This window comes from Malaclemys terrapin, chromosome 15 (assembly GCF_027887155.1).
Source record: "Malaclemys terrapin pileata isolate rMalTer1 chromosome 15, rMalTer1.hap1, whole genome shotgun sequence".
NCBI classification, from domain to species: domain Eukaryota; kingdom Metazoa; phylum Chordata; order Testudines; family Emydidae; genus Malaclemys; species Malaclemys terrapin.
In genome coordinates this window covers 5757312-5773483 of record NC_071519.1, presented here as the reverse complement: position 1 = coordinate 5773483, position 16172 = coordinate 5757312, and the positions used below count along the sequence as shown (strand labels likewise).

At 45.3% G+C, this 16172-nt stretch overlaps 2 protein-coding genes across 9 annotated transcripts in view; one reads left to right on the top strand and one right to left on the bottom strand.

Annotated features, from left to right (window-relative positions):
- LOC128823020 (zinc finger protein 883-like) overlaps positions 1 to 15699 on the top strand; it is a 341706-nt gene extending 326007 nt beyond the window's left edge. For 2 of the 5 annotated variants that reach the window (XM_054005028.1, XM_054005027.1), the window contains exons 2-4: positions 1397 to 1489; positions 2159 to 2273; positions 12429 to 15699. In XM_054005028.1, the coding sequence (XP_053861003.1) occupies positions 2240 to 2273; positions 12429 to 14062 (1668 nt within the window). In that variant the 5' untranslated portion in view covers positions 1397 to 1489; positions 2159 to 2239 and the 3' untranslated portion in view covers positions 14063 to 15699. The remainder of the gene's footprint in view (positions 1 to 1396; positions 1490 to 2158; positions 2274 to 12428) is intronic. The other 3 variants (XM_054005029.1, XM_054005030.1, XM_054005031.1) reach the window with 2 other exon arrangements.
- Positions 1 to 16172, bottom strand: part of LOC128822987 (zinc finger protein OZF-like) — a 72088-nt gene that overhangs the window by 13704 nt on the left and 42212 nt on the right. The gene's annotated exons all lie outside the window — the stretch shown is intronic.

The window sequence follows — 16172 nt, the reverse complement described above, 5'->3', positions numbered from 1 at the left end:
TGGGGTCTCTAGGGGCTGCTACTAACAGTATTCCTTCTCCCTGATCAGTTTGTGCCAGAATCCTGGCTCCAAGCACTGCCTGGCAGTCCCCATCCACATGCTCGGTCACTGTGATAACTTTCTATCCACTTATCAAACACTGTGAGGTGAAATCACAGATTTTGCTTTTCTCCCCTCTTGAAAACTGCAGGACCTTCTGGTTTCATTGGGAATATTCATGCCCCCCAGTCCTTGTCCTAGATCTGAGGGGTGAGGGAGGTGGGAAGGGGGTTAGCACTACCACACAATGGTCTCTTCCACAGCATTCTGGACTCGTTCTTTCTGAAATCTGGTTTCATTGAGAACATTGTTAATCCAGAGTCACTGTATGGAAAACAAGCAGATATTCCAGATGGACAGTGAGGCAAATGAGATTAGTAATTCTCCCTGTGAGGAGGTGCTCTCATTAGCTGCTCTCCCCAGAGAGCTAAAGGAGGGAAGCTGCTCGAACGCTCTGTTCCTCTCTGCTCAGGATATTGGGGTTCAGGTTCCTCTGTCAGATGCTGCAGCCTCCATTGTGATCTGGGAGACCAGGCTTAGCAGCTGCTGCTCTCCCAGTGGCGGTTCTGTGCTGGGATGTGACCTTTTAAATAAAGCTTCTTCTCTGCACTGCCCACTTGATGACTTTCTCCAGCCTTGGGGCAGACCTGAGCCCTATTTATACTAAATTCTGAGCCACAGACTCCAGGTAACTGAAAGAAACCCAGGGAAAATGCTGTAGTCTGGTATTAAAATGACTCTACACAAACAGCTGTGCCCCCTTCCCCGGTCATTTGTCCTGCCATTAGCAATTGAGCAAATCCAGCCATGGGGAGCAACCAACCCAGGAATGGGACTTTCCTACCAGATCGGCAGGGAAAAGGAGATAGTAGGAGAAAGACAGACTGAAAGGGGCTGTGGGAGAGAAGAGTTTCAAGAGAGATTTCCAGATCTCTAATCTGCCCAGACAGATGTATTAGTGCACCCTGGGTAGAGTCACTTTCCTGTGGACAAGATGAGGATCAGACCGAGGAAAACCCAGTTCCTGAGTCCATATCCCTCCTGCTGGGGTGTTGCTCCCATAGGGTCAGTGGCAAAGGGAATTGTCAAAAGTAACTCCTTTGGTTCTGCTTTTTTCTAGCCTTGTGTTCAGAGACTTTATTATGGGATGCAGGGAGGAAGAAGGGAGGTTAAAAATGTGTCTGTGGGCTTAGCTCTGCAGGAGGGGCCAGGTCTACATTGTAATAAACAGATTGAGCATTTCCCGGCCTGGCAGAATCTAGGATGTCTGTCTGCAGGGAAAGGGCCTTGGGGGAATCATGATGTGAAATTCACTGAAGCTTGTTCTGAAACCTCCACCACTGCCCTCTTCACCCAGGCAGGCTGCAGAATGACGTCCATGTTTCGCTCCAGCTCATCCTGTCCTCCCATGGAATAGGGAAGAGAAATGGCTGCAGTGGAACCAGCCCAGGTAGGGATCATGTGGGGGGAGCGGTTGGTAGGTTCCTGCTGGTGGAGAGGGACAGAAGGTTTGCACAGTCTGATTTGGAGATTGGAGCAGGAGAGGAGATGCACAGGGTAGAAAAAGGGAGGAGGACAGCTGTGGCAAACCTGCTGGGAGTTGTTTAATAAGTGGCCTCGATTTTAGGAGCAGACCCATGAGATTCGGAGGTGGAAATGCTCTAATTTGTTGAACAGAAAATAAGCCACCTACATGGGGCTAGGAAAACTGACCAGACTGATAGTGCTGGAGCCCGACCTGACTAATCAGCGGCTGCTCTGAGATATGAAAGGGGCACCCACCAGTCAGGCTTAGGAAAGCTGCCTCGCACTTCATATTCAGCTCCTCAAAATGAGGAGGGTGTTGGGCTTCCAACCAGGGAGCTCTCCCTGGAACCTGCTAGGAGCTCCATCTCCTGTATCAATCTGTGGCTAGTAGGTGTGTGATGGATCTGCTGAGAGAGACAAGGGGCTTTCTCTTCGTCCCCTCACCCTGGTGTTTCCTGGATGCTCTGAGCGGGGTGGGGTGGGACTCTGTTGACTGCGAGCCATCCAGCACTTCCATTTGGCTCCTCTACCCCACGAATAGTGGGGCTGTGAGTGGGGCAGCAGGTATTGTGTGGGACTCTTGCTCTTTCAGAGACTGGTGACCTTCGAGGAGGTGGCTGTGTAGAAGAGTGGGCTCTGCTGGACCTGCTTAGGAGCCCTCTACAGACAAGTCATGCAGAAGGACTATGAGAGCGTGACCTCGCTGGGTAAGGATTTCTGTGCCCTCGGATATTAGAAGGGTGTAACGATGCTGGTTCCGGCGGGATCCAACTGAGAGTGCCAATTCAGGACAAATTGCTTCAAGCAGGACAAGTACAGCCCAAGGCTGGGGTTTTTCCACCTCTAAGGCAAACCAAACCAGCCAAACAGGGAAGACTTTGGTTTTACCCCACTGGCTAACCACAAGTCATACAAGCAATTCCCTTAGACCCTCCAGTTTCCCAGTATCCCCACCAGTGCCATTCGTTATGGGGACAAATGGTTATGAAAACCAATACCCCTGTAAAAGAAAAAAGGTTCGATCCCAAAGGACCAAGCCTCAGACCCAGATCAATATACAAATCAGATCTTAACCATGAATCACGTCATTGCCAATCCTTTAGAATCTAAAATCTAAAGGTTTATTCATAAAATAAAAAGATATAGATGAGCTAGAATTGGTTAAATGGAATCAATTCCATACAGTAAAGTCAAAGTTCTTGGTTCAGGCTTGTAGTAATAGTGGAATAAACTGCAGGTTCAAATCAAGTCTCTGGAGAACATCCACTGCTGGGATGGGTCATCAGTCCTTTGTTTAGAGCTTCAGTTTGTAGCAAAGTCCCTCCAGAGGTAAGAAGCAGAATTGAAGACAAGATGGAGGTGAGGCAGCTGCCTTTTATAGTCTCTTCCAGGTGTAAGGACACCTCTTTGTCCTTACAGTGGAAAATTACAGCAAAATAGTCTGGAGTCACATGGGTAAGTCCCTGTATACTTTGCTGAGTCATAAGGTATTTCTGCCTTCTCTCAATGGGTCAGTTATATAGCTGATGGTCCTTATGGGCCATCAAGCAGGCTAGGCAGAGCTAACACCAGCTTCTCTGGGATGTCACCCAGAAGCATAGCATAAGTTTGAGTTACAGACAGTATAAAGCCAATATTCATAACTTTTAATACAAAAATACACGTGCATACAGATAGCATAATCAGAACCAGCAAACCATAACCTGGTCTTAGACACCTCATTTGTCCCCCTTTATATAAGATTTGGTGCCACTACAGGACCTTAGTTGCAACAATGGTCTATACGGTTCCAGTTCTTGTCAATAACATCAAAAAGGGGGAAATGAAGAGCTAAGGTTCACGCCAGTCTCACAATGCCACCTCTACTCTGCCCCATCATGCCACTGACATATACAATACCACTCTACCCTCTCCTCCTACAGAACACTTTGGGAACAGAGCACAGGAGTAGTATCGCACAGTGTCAAATATCTCCCGTTTGCTGAAGAAAACTGGGGGTTTGGTTCAGCATAACCAAAAGAAGGTTCCTACCCCTGGCCTTCTTCCAAACCCTGAGCCTTCTTCACCCAAACCAGAATGTACATGGGGTGTAACAAGCAGGCTGCTGGAGTCAGAGCTGCTGGTCCAGGGTTACCAGTCGCACATACACTCAGGGTGACCTTGAATGCTGGCAGGGGGTATCCAGACAAGGGAGCTCCAGCAGCAGAACAATGAATCTCAGCCAGGATTACAGATGACAACTCCTCACTATTCTGGATTGCACCCCAGCACGTGAAAATGGCCTAGGTTGGTAGTGAAACTTCTTTAGACCTGGAGAGTCTTGCTCCCCCTTCAGCATGTGTAATAGCCACAAGCTCTCTTCTCTTCTGGCTCTATTCCTGAAGTCACATGACCTGATTCTTATTTTTCACATTCTGCCTTTCCAGACTAATTAGAGTCTGTTGCTCATGAATTATAGCTTCTAATTTCCCAGTGTTCTCCACAGCCAGGGATTTTCATACTCCCTCCCATTATACTGGACTCACTATATTCCCTAGTACGTCAATCCAGCCACGCTGGGTCAGATCAAAGGTCCAGCTAGCCCAGTATCCTGTCTTCTGATAGTGGTCAAAGCCAGGTGTCGCAGAGGGAATGAACAGAACAGGCAATCCACAAGTGATCCATCATCTGTCATCCATTTCCAGGTTCTGGCAATCAGTGGCTAGGGACATCATCCCTGCCAATGGCTATTCATGGACCTATCCTCCATGAATTTATCTTGTTCTTTTTTTGAACCCTGTTATAGTCTTGGCCTTCACAATTTTCTCTGGCAAAGAGTTCCACAGATTGACTGTCTGTTGTGTGAAGAAATACTTCCTTTGGGTTGTTTTAAGTCTGCAGCCTAGTAATTTAATTGGGTGACTTCCAGTTCTTGTGTTAGGAGGAGTAGCAAATAACACTTCATTATTTACTTTCTCCACTGCAGTCTTGATTTTACAGACTTCTATCATATCTCCTCTTCTCCTAGCTGAAAAGGGCCAGTCTTTTTAATCTCTCCACATAGGGAATCTGTTCCATACCCCTAATAATTTCTGTTGCCCTTTTCTGAACCTTTTCCAATATATCTTTTTGAGACAGGGTGATGACATCTGCACTGAGTATGCAATATGTGGGTGTCCTATGGATTTATATAGAGGCAATATGATATTTTCTCTGTTATTATCTATCCCTCTCTTAATGATCCACAACATTGTTTGCTTTTTTGACTGCTGCTGCATGTTGAGTGGATGTTTTCAAAGAACTGTCCACAATGACTCCAAGATCTATCTCTTGAGTGGAAACAGTTAAGCCTTTATCATTTTATATGTATAGTTGGGATTATGTTTTCCAATGGGCTACACTATGTGCTAGCTGGACATCTAGCACTGCTGAGATCCTGCATTAAGTGATATCCCTGCCCTTCCTGTTTCTTTCTCTGCTGAACCCCACCAGCCCATGCTTACTGTTCCCAGCTTCCCCAGGATACTCTGTCTCTGGACCTCTGTCAGAGAGAAGCAGTTTCAGGGATACTTGCCCTCTGTCTGGAGTCTTCAATTTCTGGGACATGGATTTACATTCTCTGTGTTGTAAGAGGCTCTGTCATAATGAGTGTCTGTGACATTACTCAGAGTCCAATCAGTTCTCCAACCTGGGGTGCCTTTTCCACTCTTACTGTGAGAACAGCTCCTCTTGGGCAGTAAACAGTCTCCAGCATGTAACACTCTTCCAGTTACACGGTATTGAGTGCTGCTAGTCAGCCATTCATGAATTACACACAGGAGAACACAAATTGTCAAGTGCCAAACTTTCCCACAGAAATTTTTATATTGCACTATCCAGCATGCTACTGAACACAAGCTCATGTTAAATTTTTCATTTCATCAGTGGAAAATGACATGCACCAGCCTTGTTATCCCAAATGGAATTTCCCACAGACTTTAATCCAAACACACTGGTGTGACGTTCCCCCCAGTGTTATCTGGACTGGTGATCTGCTCGGCCTCCCCAATCCTTGGCTTTGGGAGCCAGCCTTACTCTGCTCTGTGAAAACCCCACTCTTGGGGTGTTCACACACAGCCTCTTGCATGTAAGCTTTTCCCAGCTACTGGCAAGCGAATGCCAATCTCTCTGGTCCAGACACAACCCTAGGAACTGCCATCTTGCAGTGTCCAGTAATGCTCAGTGGATGATGAAAGATTATATAAATTCATCAGTTTAACAAAGAAATTCATATGTACCAGGCTTGTTATCCCAAGGTGAGCCTCTGACACACTTCAAACCAAACACACTGCTTCAGGTAGAACAAACAACGTTTTATTAGCTATAGAGAGATTTTAAGTGATTATACGTCAAAGCACAACAAGTCAGATTTGGTGAAGTGAAATAAAAGCAAAACACATTCTGAACTCATCTTAACACTTTCGATGTCCTTACAAACTTTGATACGTTTCACCACAGGCTGGCTGGTTACTTTTCAATCAGGCTCTCCCCTTTGATCAGCGCTTCAGTCACTTAATGGTTGGTGAGGTCTGTAGATGTAGGGGGGAAGAGAGAAAAATGGCAAATGTCTCTCCCTTTTATCATGTCCTTTCTTCCCTTGTGGCTTTGCCCCTGCGCCCCGCTCTGCTTCAGAGTAAGGTGAGCATTTCTGAGTCTATCCAAGCAAGGTTTACCAGTTCTCCTAGTGTGGCCTCATGCAGGTGAATCTTTGCATTGTAGCGCCCTTGCCGGACAATGGCTGTTGCTGGGTTGACACCCCACCCGGGTGTTGGTTCCTTTCCTTGCTCTTGCCTCTGGGGAGCTAATATCAGGCTGATTGGTTGGCAGGGAGTGAATTATTGGCTTAAGGAGGGCTGCATTTTTTAAATTGCTTTAATTATCTGGGCACTAAAAGTTCCCAGAAGCAGGTAAAGCCAGACCTTACACTGGAGTCTCTTTTTTGAGAATTAAAATTGTGGTGGTGAAAGCAGCGCCTCGTGCTCAGGTTCCGGGATGTCCTTTTCTGCAAAGAATTAAAACATTGTTTATATAAACAGTTTAATTTGTGAAACATGTACCCATTTCCGTTTTTTATTTTTTTAATGCAGTATACCAATGGGCTAAGGCGATCCACTATGGAGTAAGGGCCTGTCCATTTTGATTCTAGTGAGTGACCTCTTTCCCATTTTAAGGTGCCCTTTTTTAATATTTTGTAATAGTGTGGCAGCCAAGTCCATGTTATTGGCTGCCAAACGTTCATTTGTTTTTTTAACAAAAGGCTGTGATTCATCAGGGAAACACAGGGCTGGGGCTGTGAGAGCCTTCTGTTTTAGCAGGGTTAAAGCGGAGTCCTGTTTTTTCCCATTCCCATTTTGTCTTTTTTTAAAATCAGTTTCCAGAAATGGGTGAGTTATTTTAGCATATTTATAGATGTGTGGTCTAAGAAAATTGAATCTTCCTAGTAGTACTCTTTAAGAGTGGACATTGGTAGGGGCGGGCATTTCTACTAGTGCTCTTACCTTCCTCTGATCTACCTGTCTCCTGTCTTGTCCTTTGGTTGGACTTTGTGCTGCAATTTATGGGCAGTTCTTTTCTTCCTTTATCAGTTAGGTAATTTAAATTAAACACAGATGCTTTTGGGCTTGCTTTTGGATTTAAAGCCATTAGCAGCTTAGAGACTGTCTTAAAAGGGACACAATCAACTTCCAGAGTTTTGATTACTTTTAACTTCTGCTTCTAAAACACACAACTATCTGAAAAAAAACCAAACAAACAAACAAACAAAAAAAAACCACCACACAACCTATTAGGGCTCCAGAGGGAGCCAGAATAGGATTTTAATTAAGTAGTATGGTATGTTTTTTCTTTTACCCCTTCTACAATATACACTGCACATATTCTGGGGAAAATGCACATTCCTTCCATAGTTTAATTTGTAGAACATTATCTGTATTAATTTTTACATAAGGTGTAACTTTCTTTTATGCTCAAAGCTTTTATGTACTCTTATCAAAGTGACAATTTGATTACACAGAGCCACCTTAAGGCTCAGTGTGGGGCGCTGTATACTTTTTTAATTTCTTTTTTTTACCCCCCCAAAAAACCCTAGAATTTTTTCCCCATTCTCCTGGTTTTAACTGCCCTGCTGCAGCCATGACTTTGGTCTTTTAAAAAGATATTGAACTTATAAAGCATTAAGGTACCTTAAAAGTTAAATGCTAAATACCAAAAAACAAAACACTTGTTACCTGTGTCTGGCAAAAAGTGTTTCTTGGTTTTGCAACTTTGAATGAACGATTCAAATGGATTTTGAGTGTTATTTAAAAACAAAACCAATTCATCTTAAACCTGCAAGACAAGAATTTTACAAACGCGAGTGTTGCTTTAGGTCCTAAATGCTCCACATATTTACACAATATATTTATACACACTTTCTTAACCTTCCTTACACTGCTTTAATTTTTACATAGCTGTACATAGATTACATTTGTATTCATTTGGGGGCAGTTAAGTTCCAATAGAAACCCCTTATGTTCTTTTAGTGAATTTGACTAAGTTGTTCATAGTCAAATGATTTAAATCAGATTGTCTCTTTGCCTGGCTTTACAGACATTCCTTTGGAAAAGGGCCTTTTTCCCTTTAGAATGGCTACAAAGAAACCAGGAGTTCTCTTTCTATAACACTTTTCTTTTAAGATTTTTACAACGTTCAACTGCTTAATTCCCTCCAGCCTCTGCAGAGGGAACTTCTCACTCTCTTTTTTAAATTGCTTGCTTATCTCCCAAAATGACACCTTCAACTCAGATTTCACCATTCCAAATATTGTTCCAGGGATCTGAATTCCTCATGACCTACACTTACTTTTTTTTCCCCCCTCTTTTGCCACTATGCCCTCAGGGCTTCCAACCTGTTTTCCAATTTTTTTATTTGTTGTCTACCTGTTTGTCAGGGCCCGACCCTGCTTTCCTTGCTGAACCATCCCTTTTCATGGACACAGGCTTTGTTTCACTACTAATTTAGCAAGGGGGTGGGGTCCTCAACTAGCCCCCACCCCTCCTGGTCCCTTTCCTTAATCATGTCCTTTAAAATTGTGACATCACCACAATATCATTGACAAAATACTACATTGCCCAAACTCCTATATCCTTCAGAGTTTAGTTTAACAGAGTGTAGCAGCGTCAAAACTCACCACCGCGATGCCTCCTGCTGGTCAGTCTGGGAATTAGCTCTCGCCAGCCATGGAGTGCCCTCTGTGCGTGGTGTCTTGCCCTTTGTCTGCTCTGCTGGTTTTGGATCTGCGTTGCTCCCTGCTCAGCAGCATCCGCTTCAAGACACTGCCCTCCGGCAGTGCCCACTACTCCATTTTCACCCCCTTCCAGGGAGGGTAACAACACTCCTTTGGCTTGCACCTGCCTCAGTGACCAACCACAACCCCAAAGTCTAGCCCCTTCCCTCGGGCATGTTGCAGTCTGTCTCTGCCACGCATCTCTGCAGCCAGGGGCAGTACAAGGGGGGGAAAGGGGGACCCAGGCCCACCCGCTATTCTGGGTCCCAACCCAGGGGACCCTCTAGTAGCAGCTTCTTTGCCCTCCTTCTCCAACTGTTTTCCCTGGGCCATTTCCCCCTTGCACCTTCTCGGCCCTTCTAGTCAGGTACCACAGCCTGGCAGGTAAAGGGCCAGAGCTCTCATCTGCTCCTCCAAGCCAGGAGCCAGTCCTCCTCCCTTGCTAGTCAGGGAGAGACTCCCTTCTCCTTCATTAGGCAGTCTTTATATAGGGCCCAGCCTGGCCCTTATTGGCTACCTCTTCCTTGGCCTGATTGGCTCTCCACAGGCCTTTGCTGATTGGCTGCTGGTCTGCGCAGAGTCTCTGGCTGTTCCAGCCCTTTCTCTCATGGAGTGGGGCAGCTGCCCCACTGCACAGAGCATGATCTGTTTAACAGGAGTAATCTCTTGAACAAAGTATCATCTTTGGATTGCTTCCTTTTAAACATTTCTTACACAGGTGCTACCACTATTTGTCCACCCTCCTATATCTTGCAGAGTTGAGTCTCACATAGAAAATACTGCCTGAACATATATTTTTATGAATTTATTTTACCTTTATAACTTCTCTATGCCCATGCTCATGCTGGGACTTATAAAACAGAAAAGTCTCTACCCACTAAAAAGAACTCTGCCTGACAGAGCAGGATGGGGAAACGCTAAGCCCCCTACCCTTTGGGCTCTATCCTTCTATGACTGAGGGTATATTCACCTATGCAATTTTCCCCTGACAGACGGATAGGAGCAAGGACTCTAATCCTCCCCCTTATGGCCCGGCACTTCTAGGACCAGGGGGTCAGGTGTGGCAGGTTTGTAGACATTTTGGTGGTGCTCAGAACCTGCCCCTCCAACTCTGTCCCCCCAAACTCCCCCCCCCCCCACCTGCCAATGGCTCTGGGAGGGAGTTTGGGTGGGGGGAGGAGGTCCTGGGCTTGGGCAGGGGATTGGAGTGCGGGACAGGAGACAGGTTGGGCTTTGGAAGGGAGTTAGGGTGAGGGAGGGGGTCTAGGATGCAGGCTCTGGGATGGAGTTTGGGTGCTGGGTGCAGGCTCTGGGGGTGCAGGAGGGGGTGAGGGGTGCAGGCTCTAGGAGGGAGTTTGGGTGCAGGAGAGGGTGTGTGGGAAGGAGGTTGGTGTGCAGGCTCTGGGTTGGAGTTTGGATACTGGGTGCAGGCTCCAGGCTAGTGCAGGGGGTGGGTGTGCAAAAAGGGGTGAGGGTACAGGCTCTGGGACAGAGTTTGGGTTCTGTAAAAAGAAGAACAGGAGTACTTGTGGCACCTTAGAGACTAACAAATTTATTAGAGCATAAGCTTTCGTGGACTACAGCCCACTTCTTTGGATGCATATAGAATGGAACATATATTGAGGAGATATGTATACACACATACAGAGAGCATAAACAGGTGGGAGTTGTCTTACCAACTCTGAGAGGCCAATTAATTAAGAGAAAAAAAACTTTTGAAGTGATAATCAAGATAGCCCAGTACAGACAGTTTGATAAGAAGTGTGAGCATACTTACAAGGGGAGATAGATTCAATGTTTGTAATGGCTCAGCCATTCCCAGTCCTTATTCAAACTGGAGTTGATTGTGTCTAGTTTGCATATCAATTCCAGCTCAGCAGTCTCTCGTTGGAGTCTGTTTTTGAAGTTTTTCTGTTGTAATATAGCCACCCGCAGGTCTGTCACTGAATGACCAGACAGGTTAAAGTGTTCTCCCACTGGTTTTTGAGTATTTTGATTCCTGATGTCAGATTTGTGTCCATTAATTCTTTTGCGTAGAGACTGTCCGGTTTGGCCAATGTACATGGCAGAGGGGCATTGCTGGCACATGATGGCATGTATCACATTGGTAGATGTGCAGGTGAACGAGCCCCTGATGGTATGGCTGATGTGATTAGGTCCTATGATGATGTCACTTGAATAGATATGTGGACAGAGTTGGCATCGGGGTTTGTTACAAGGATAGGTTCCTGGGTTAGTGGTTTTGTTCAGTGATGTGTGGTTGCTGGTGAGTATTTGCTTTAGGTTGGGGGGTTGTCTGTAAGCGAGGACAGGTCTGTCTCCCAAGATCTGTGATAGTAAAGGATCATCTTTCAGGATAGGTTGTAGATCTCTGATGATGCGCTGGAGAGGTTTTAGTTGGGGGCTGAAGGTGACAGCTAGTGGTGTTCTGTTATTTTCTTTGTTGGGCCTGTCTTGTAGGAGGTGACTTCTGGGTACTCGTCTGGCTCTGTCAATCTGTTTTTTCACTTCAGCAGGTGGGTATTGTAGTTTTAAGAATGCTTGATAGAGATCTTGTAGGTGCTTGTCTCTATCCGAGGGATTGAAGCAAATGTTTGGGTTCTGGCTCTAATCCTCCCCCTATTGCCTAGATCTTCTATGACAGGTGTCCACAACCCCAGAGTGATTGATCACTTTATACGCATGGTATACCTGGGGGTGCAGGGTCTGGGAGGGAGTTTGAGGGGCAAAGGGGGGGTACAAGCTCTTTGTGGGGGGGTGCAGAGGTTACCTGGGACTCCTAGGCAGGGCAGGCCAGGAGTCTCCATGTGCTTCTACCCCCAGGCACTGCCCATTGGCTGCAGGGGCACTTGGGTCAGGACACAGCCCGCCCCCCCCCCCCCCCGCCTCCCCGGGGATGCAGGGAGGAGCTGGCAGACACGTGGAGCAAACAGGGAGGAAGCCACTCAGCTCCACTGCACTGCCAGTGGTGAGTGGGGGCCCCAGGCTGTTTTAAATGGCCTGAAGGATGTGTTGCAGCCTTATGGCGCCCTTGCGTCTGTCTCCAGTTCTTCCCTTGTACATCTGGCAATGGCCTTCACACTTATTTCTTAAAACACACATTTCTCATTCACACACAATACAGAATTAATTTACACACAACATTTTGAACAGAAACATCAAATTGCAATGAAAAAGAAAACAATCATGGCATTCTTTTACTTATTTTACAATGCTAAACCTACAACAAATTGGTGACCCTCGAAGGTCTGTTACTGCCTTGAAATCAGTCCAGACACAGATTCTGGCTGATGTATCTCTACCCGTTGTCCCATTAGGCTATTCCTTTCTGTTATTCAAAAAGGGTGGCTGGCAGGATATGATCAGATCATACACCAATACATTTAATATATGCTACATTCTTATTCTTTATCCTTCATTCTAAATCAGATAAAATATAAACACAAAATCCTACTACTACTTTTGGGGGAAGAGTTTGGGGGAGTTCAGGTCCTGATTTTTATTTGACCTCTCTCCAGAACTTGTAATGGTTTGGCCTTCCCCTTTCCATCCCTGTTTGAGGTTTCTCTCTCTATCACAGCAGGTGATGCAATGGTATGTGAGAAAGAGGAGCAGAATTCTCAGCAGGAAAATGTTGAGCAAGTGGATAAACACAGAGCATTATTGCAAAGATTGGAAGAGAATGTGTCCAGGAGTCATGAGCAGGGACAATCCTGTGAGATTGAGCGCAGACCAGAAAGAGAGCATGGAAACCAGCCAGGGGAGAAAGTGGGTAAATGTATTTCCTGTCGAGGAACTCGGAAAGACCTCAAGGAAACCACAACCCAGCAGGAAATCCTCATGGGAAAGAGAAAAAATACATGCACTGAGTGTGGAAAAAACGTATGTGACTACTCAGCCCTTATAAAGCATCAGAGAATCCACCCAGGAGAGAGGCCCTATGAATGCAGTGAGTGTGGGAAAAACTTTACTCGCAGATCACACCTTATTACCCATCAGAGAATCCACACCGGGGAAAGGCCCTATGAATGCCGTGAGTGTGGGAAAAGCTTCACTACCAGCTCAGCCCTTTCTGAACATCAGAGAATCCACACAGGGGAGAGACCCTATGAATGCAGTGTGTGTGGGAAAACCTTCACTCGCAGCTCACACCTTACTAGGCATCAGACAATCCACACAGGGGAGAGCCCCTATGAATGCCGTGAGTGTGGGAAAAGCTTCAGTACCAGCTCAGCCCTTTCTGAACATCAGAGAATCCACACAGGGGAGAGGGCCTATGAATGCAGTGAGTGTGGGAAAAACTTTACTCACAGATCAGGCCTTTTTCTACATCAAAGCATCCACACAGGGGAGAGGCCCTATGAATGCTGTGAGTGTGGGCAAACTTTCAGTCGCAGTTCACACCTTAGTACGCATCAGAGAATCCACACAGGAGAGAGGCCCTATGAATGCCGTGAGTGTGGGAAAAGATTCACTACCAGCTCAGCTCTTTCTGAACATCTGAGAATCCACACAGGGGAGAGGCCCTATGAATGCCATGAGTGCGGGAAAAGCTTCACTGTCAGCTCATCCCTTTCTGAACATCAGAGAATCCACACAGGGGAGAAGCCCTATGAATGCAGTGAGTGTGGGAAAACCTTCAGTCGCAGCTCATACCTTTTTCAACATCAGAGAATCCACACTGGTGAGAGGCCCTATAAATGCACTGAGTGTGGGAAAAAATTCACTACCAGTTCAGCTCTTTCTGATCATCAGAAAATCCACACCAGTGTGAGACCCTATAAATGTACTGAGTGTGGGAAAACCTTCAATCACAGATCAACCCTTATTAGACATCAGAGAATCCACACAGGGGAAAGGCCCTATGAATGCAGTGAGTGTGGGAAAACCTTCATAAACAGTTCGAACCTTATTAGGCATCAGAGAATCCACACAGGAGAGAGGCCCTATCAATGCAGTGAGTGTGGGAAACACTTCACTACCAACTCAGCCCTTTTTCAACATCAGAGAAACCACACAGGCGAGAGGACCTATAAATGCAGTGAGTGTGGGGAAAGCTTCACTACCAGCTCAGCCCTTTCTGAACATCAGAGAATCCACACAGGGGAGAGGCCCTATGAATGCAGTGAGCATGAGAATACCTTCTCTTGGCACTCAGCCCATGTTAGGCATCAGAGAATCTGCAAGGGAGATCAACACCATAAAAACCTCTAGGGCTATCCATACTTTTTTCTTTAATACTTTTCCTGATTCCCACATACTAACTTTTAAAGCTGTTTGAACTGTTTGCTGCACAGTTATCCCTCAGCTTGTCCAGATGAGTGGTACATTTTTGCCTTTTGCCATTCACCCTGTTTTGAAGTTGACCTATTTGTCCTTTCTGTCAACTCCATTGTCCCATGACTATTTCAAGTGTGCCCTTCCTATCCGGAACAAGGGAGCATCACATTTATACCATTTCTTCTATTGCAAAGTTATTGTTAAAGTCACCAATGATACAGATTGTATCATTTCCAGTTGTTCTCACGTTGCTCTGGGTTGTGCTGAAGAGCAGTTATATTGGGAACTTTTCAAATTATATTTAAATGAAGAGGAGCGGGGCAGGGGGAAAAGGGGTCATTTTGGCCTCTGTGACACTGGAAGGGGATGGGAGGACTCAGAGATTACCTCCTTCCCCATCACTGCAGAACTGATACCTTTTGTCTGCGCCATACACAGTTTATCTTCATTACATTCTACCCATCCACTTCTCAAAGTGTCATGTGAGGAACAGTTTTCAGCTGTTTGTGCTTGGAGATGTTGTTTTGACTTCTTTAATCCTAAATCAGAGTCATTGTGACTGGAGATGAAAGTGTGAAAGACCTGGAAAGGGAATTCAAATGGATCCCAAACACAGTGTGATCATTTGGAGTTAAAATCGCAGGTTCTATCTGTTGGTAAAGCCACTTCTGGCAAGGTGGCTGTCACCTCACTCCCCACCCCCATTATTTGGATGCTAGGATAGTATAAATGTTGCAAATAACATAACTGACTATTGAGACAGTGCTGAGTGAAGTATGTTTGAATGAATCAGAGGAGAATGTGATGGGAGAATCTCTTGTCCCAATTCTGAATAATCAGATGTAACCTGCTCCGGAATTTGACTTGACACTTTCATTGTCATGTATTCTATCTCTCTGTGTTGTGGATTTCTATCTTTCCTGAAGGCTGTTTCGTCACCCAATTGGATATTAGTTCTGTTTGATAGAATGTAGCTCAGATTTATTGGAGAATTTAAGAGAAATGACCATTTACTAAACTCATCATTTCTCACTTCAGCTTTGCTTTTCCCCCATCCCTCCATGATGACATGGGGAAAGTTCAAGTGCAGTTCTGTCAACGGAGAGAACTCTCCAATTTACTGGACATGCTAACAAAGAAACAGCAGTGATTTAAAATCTCCACTCGGAAATGGTGAACAACAGCAGAACCCCAGCTAATTGGAGGAAGTGCATATGATCACAGAGTAGTTCAATTGTTGAAGTCAATATTGTCTCAGATTATCCAGGGAGAGAATTCCACATTAGGTGATTTTGAAGTGGGCAAAATGCACATGTATTTGGTTCCTAAAGCATGTGTAACCCATGCCCTAGAGAAGACTTCTCCTAGTTAACCCTATATTATGGGAGATGCTGCCCTTCATGACACAGATGTTGAGGAAATAGAAGTGCGGGTTTAGTTGAATTTATCCTGTGTAGGTGCTAAAAATGTGCATAAAATGAAATCAGTGTTGTAAGTCTAATAGTTGCAGAAAAATAGCTATTTTCACACCCCGAGCCAATGTAGTTATACCAATAAATGTCTTTAGTGTAGACCAGACCAGTTTTCTCTTGTTTTATGCATTTACATCACTTCTCCTCTACCTCCTCCTACTTTGAAAGATTAAAAAGTGTGCACATAGAAGAGGGGTGTTTTTCCTCCTTATGCAAACATTCCCATATAGGAGAACCCTTCCACCAACACACATGGCAGATGATCCTGAGATATATGAACTCACAGAAGTGGTTGGGACCTACATTGGGCCAAACCACAACTTGAGCCAAGTTTCAGTTGTTGGCAATGGGGATTAAAAGAAAGCTAACATATCTGAGAATTGGTGATCTTTAAATATGTTAGTGTTACCAGTGAAAATGAAATTATAGGTGAAATCATTGTGTGATGATCTGAATTATTTTGAAAAACTGAAAGGTTTGTTTTTTGTTAGGTCATCTCCCGTATGACTAACCAGTCTCCCTGTATGTGAGAGAGCTCCTAGTCTGGAGGGCTGAGCCAGCTGTCAGATCAC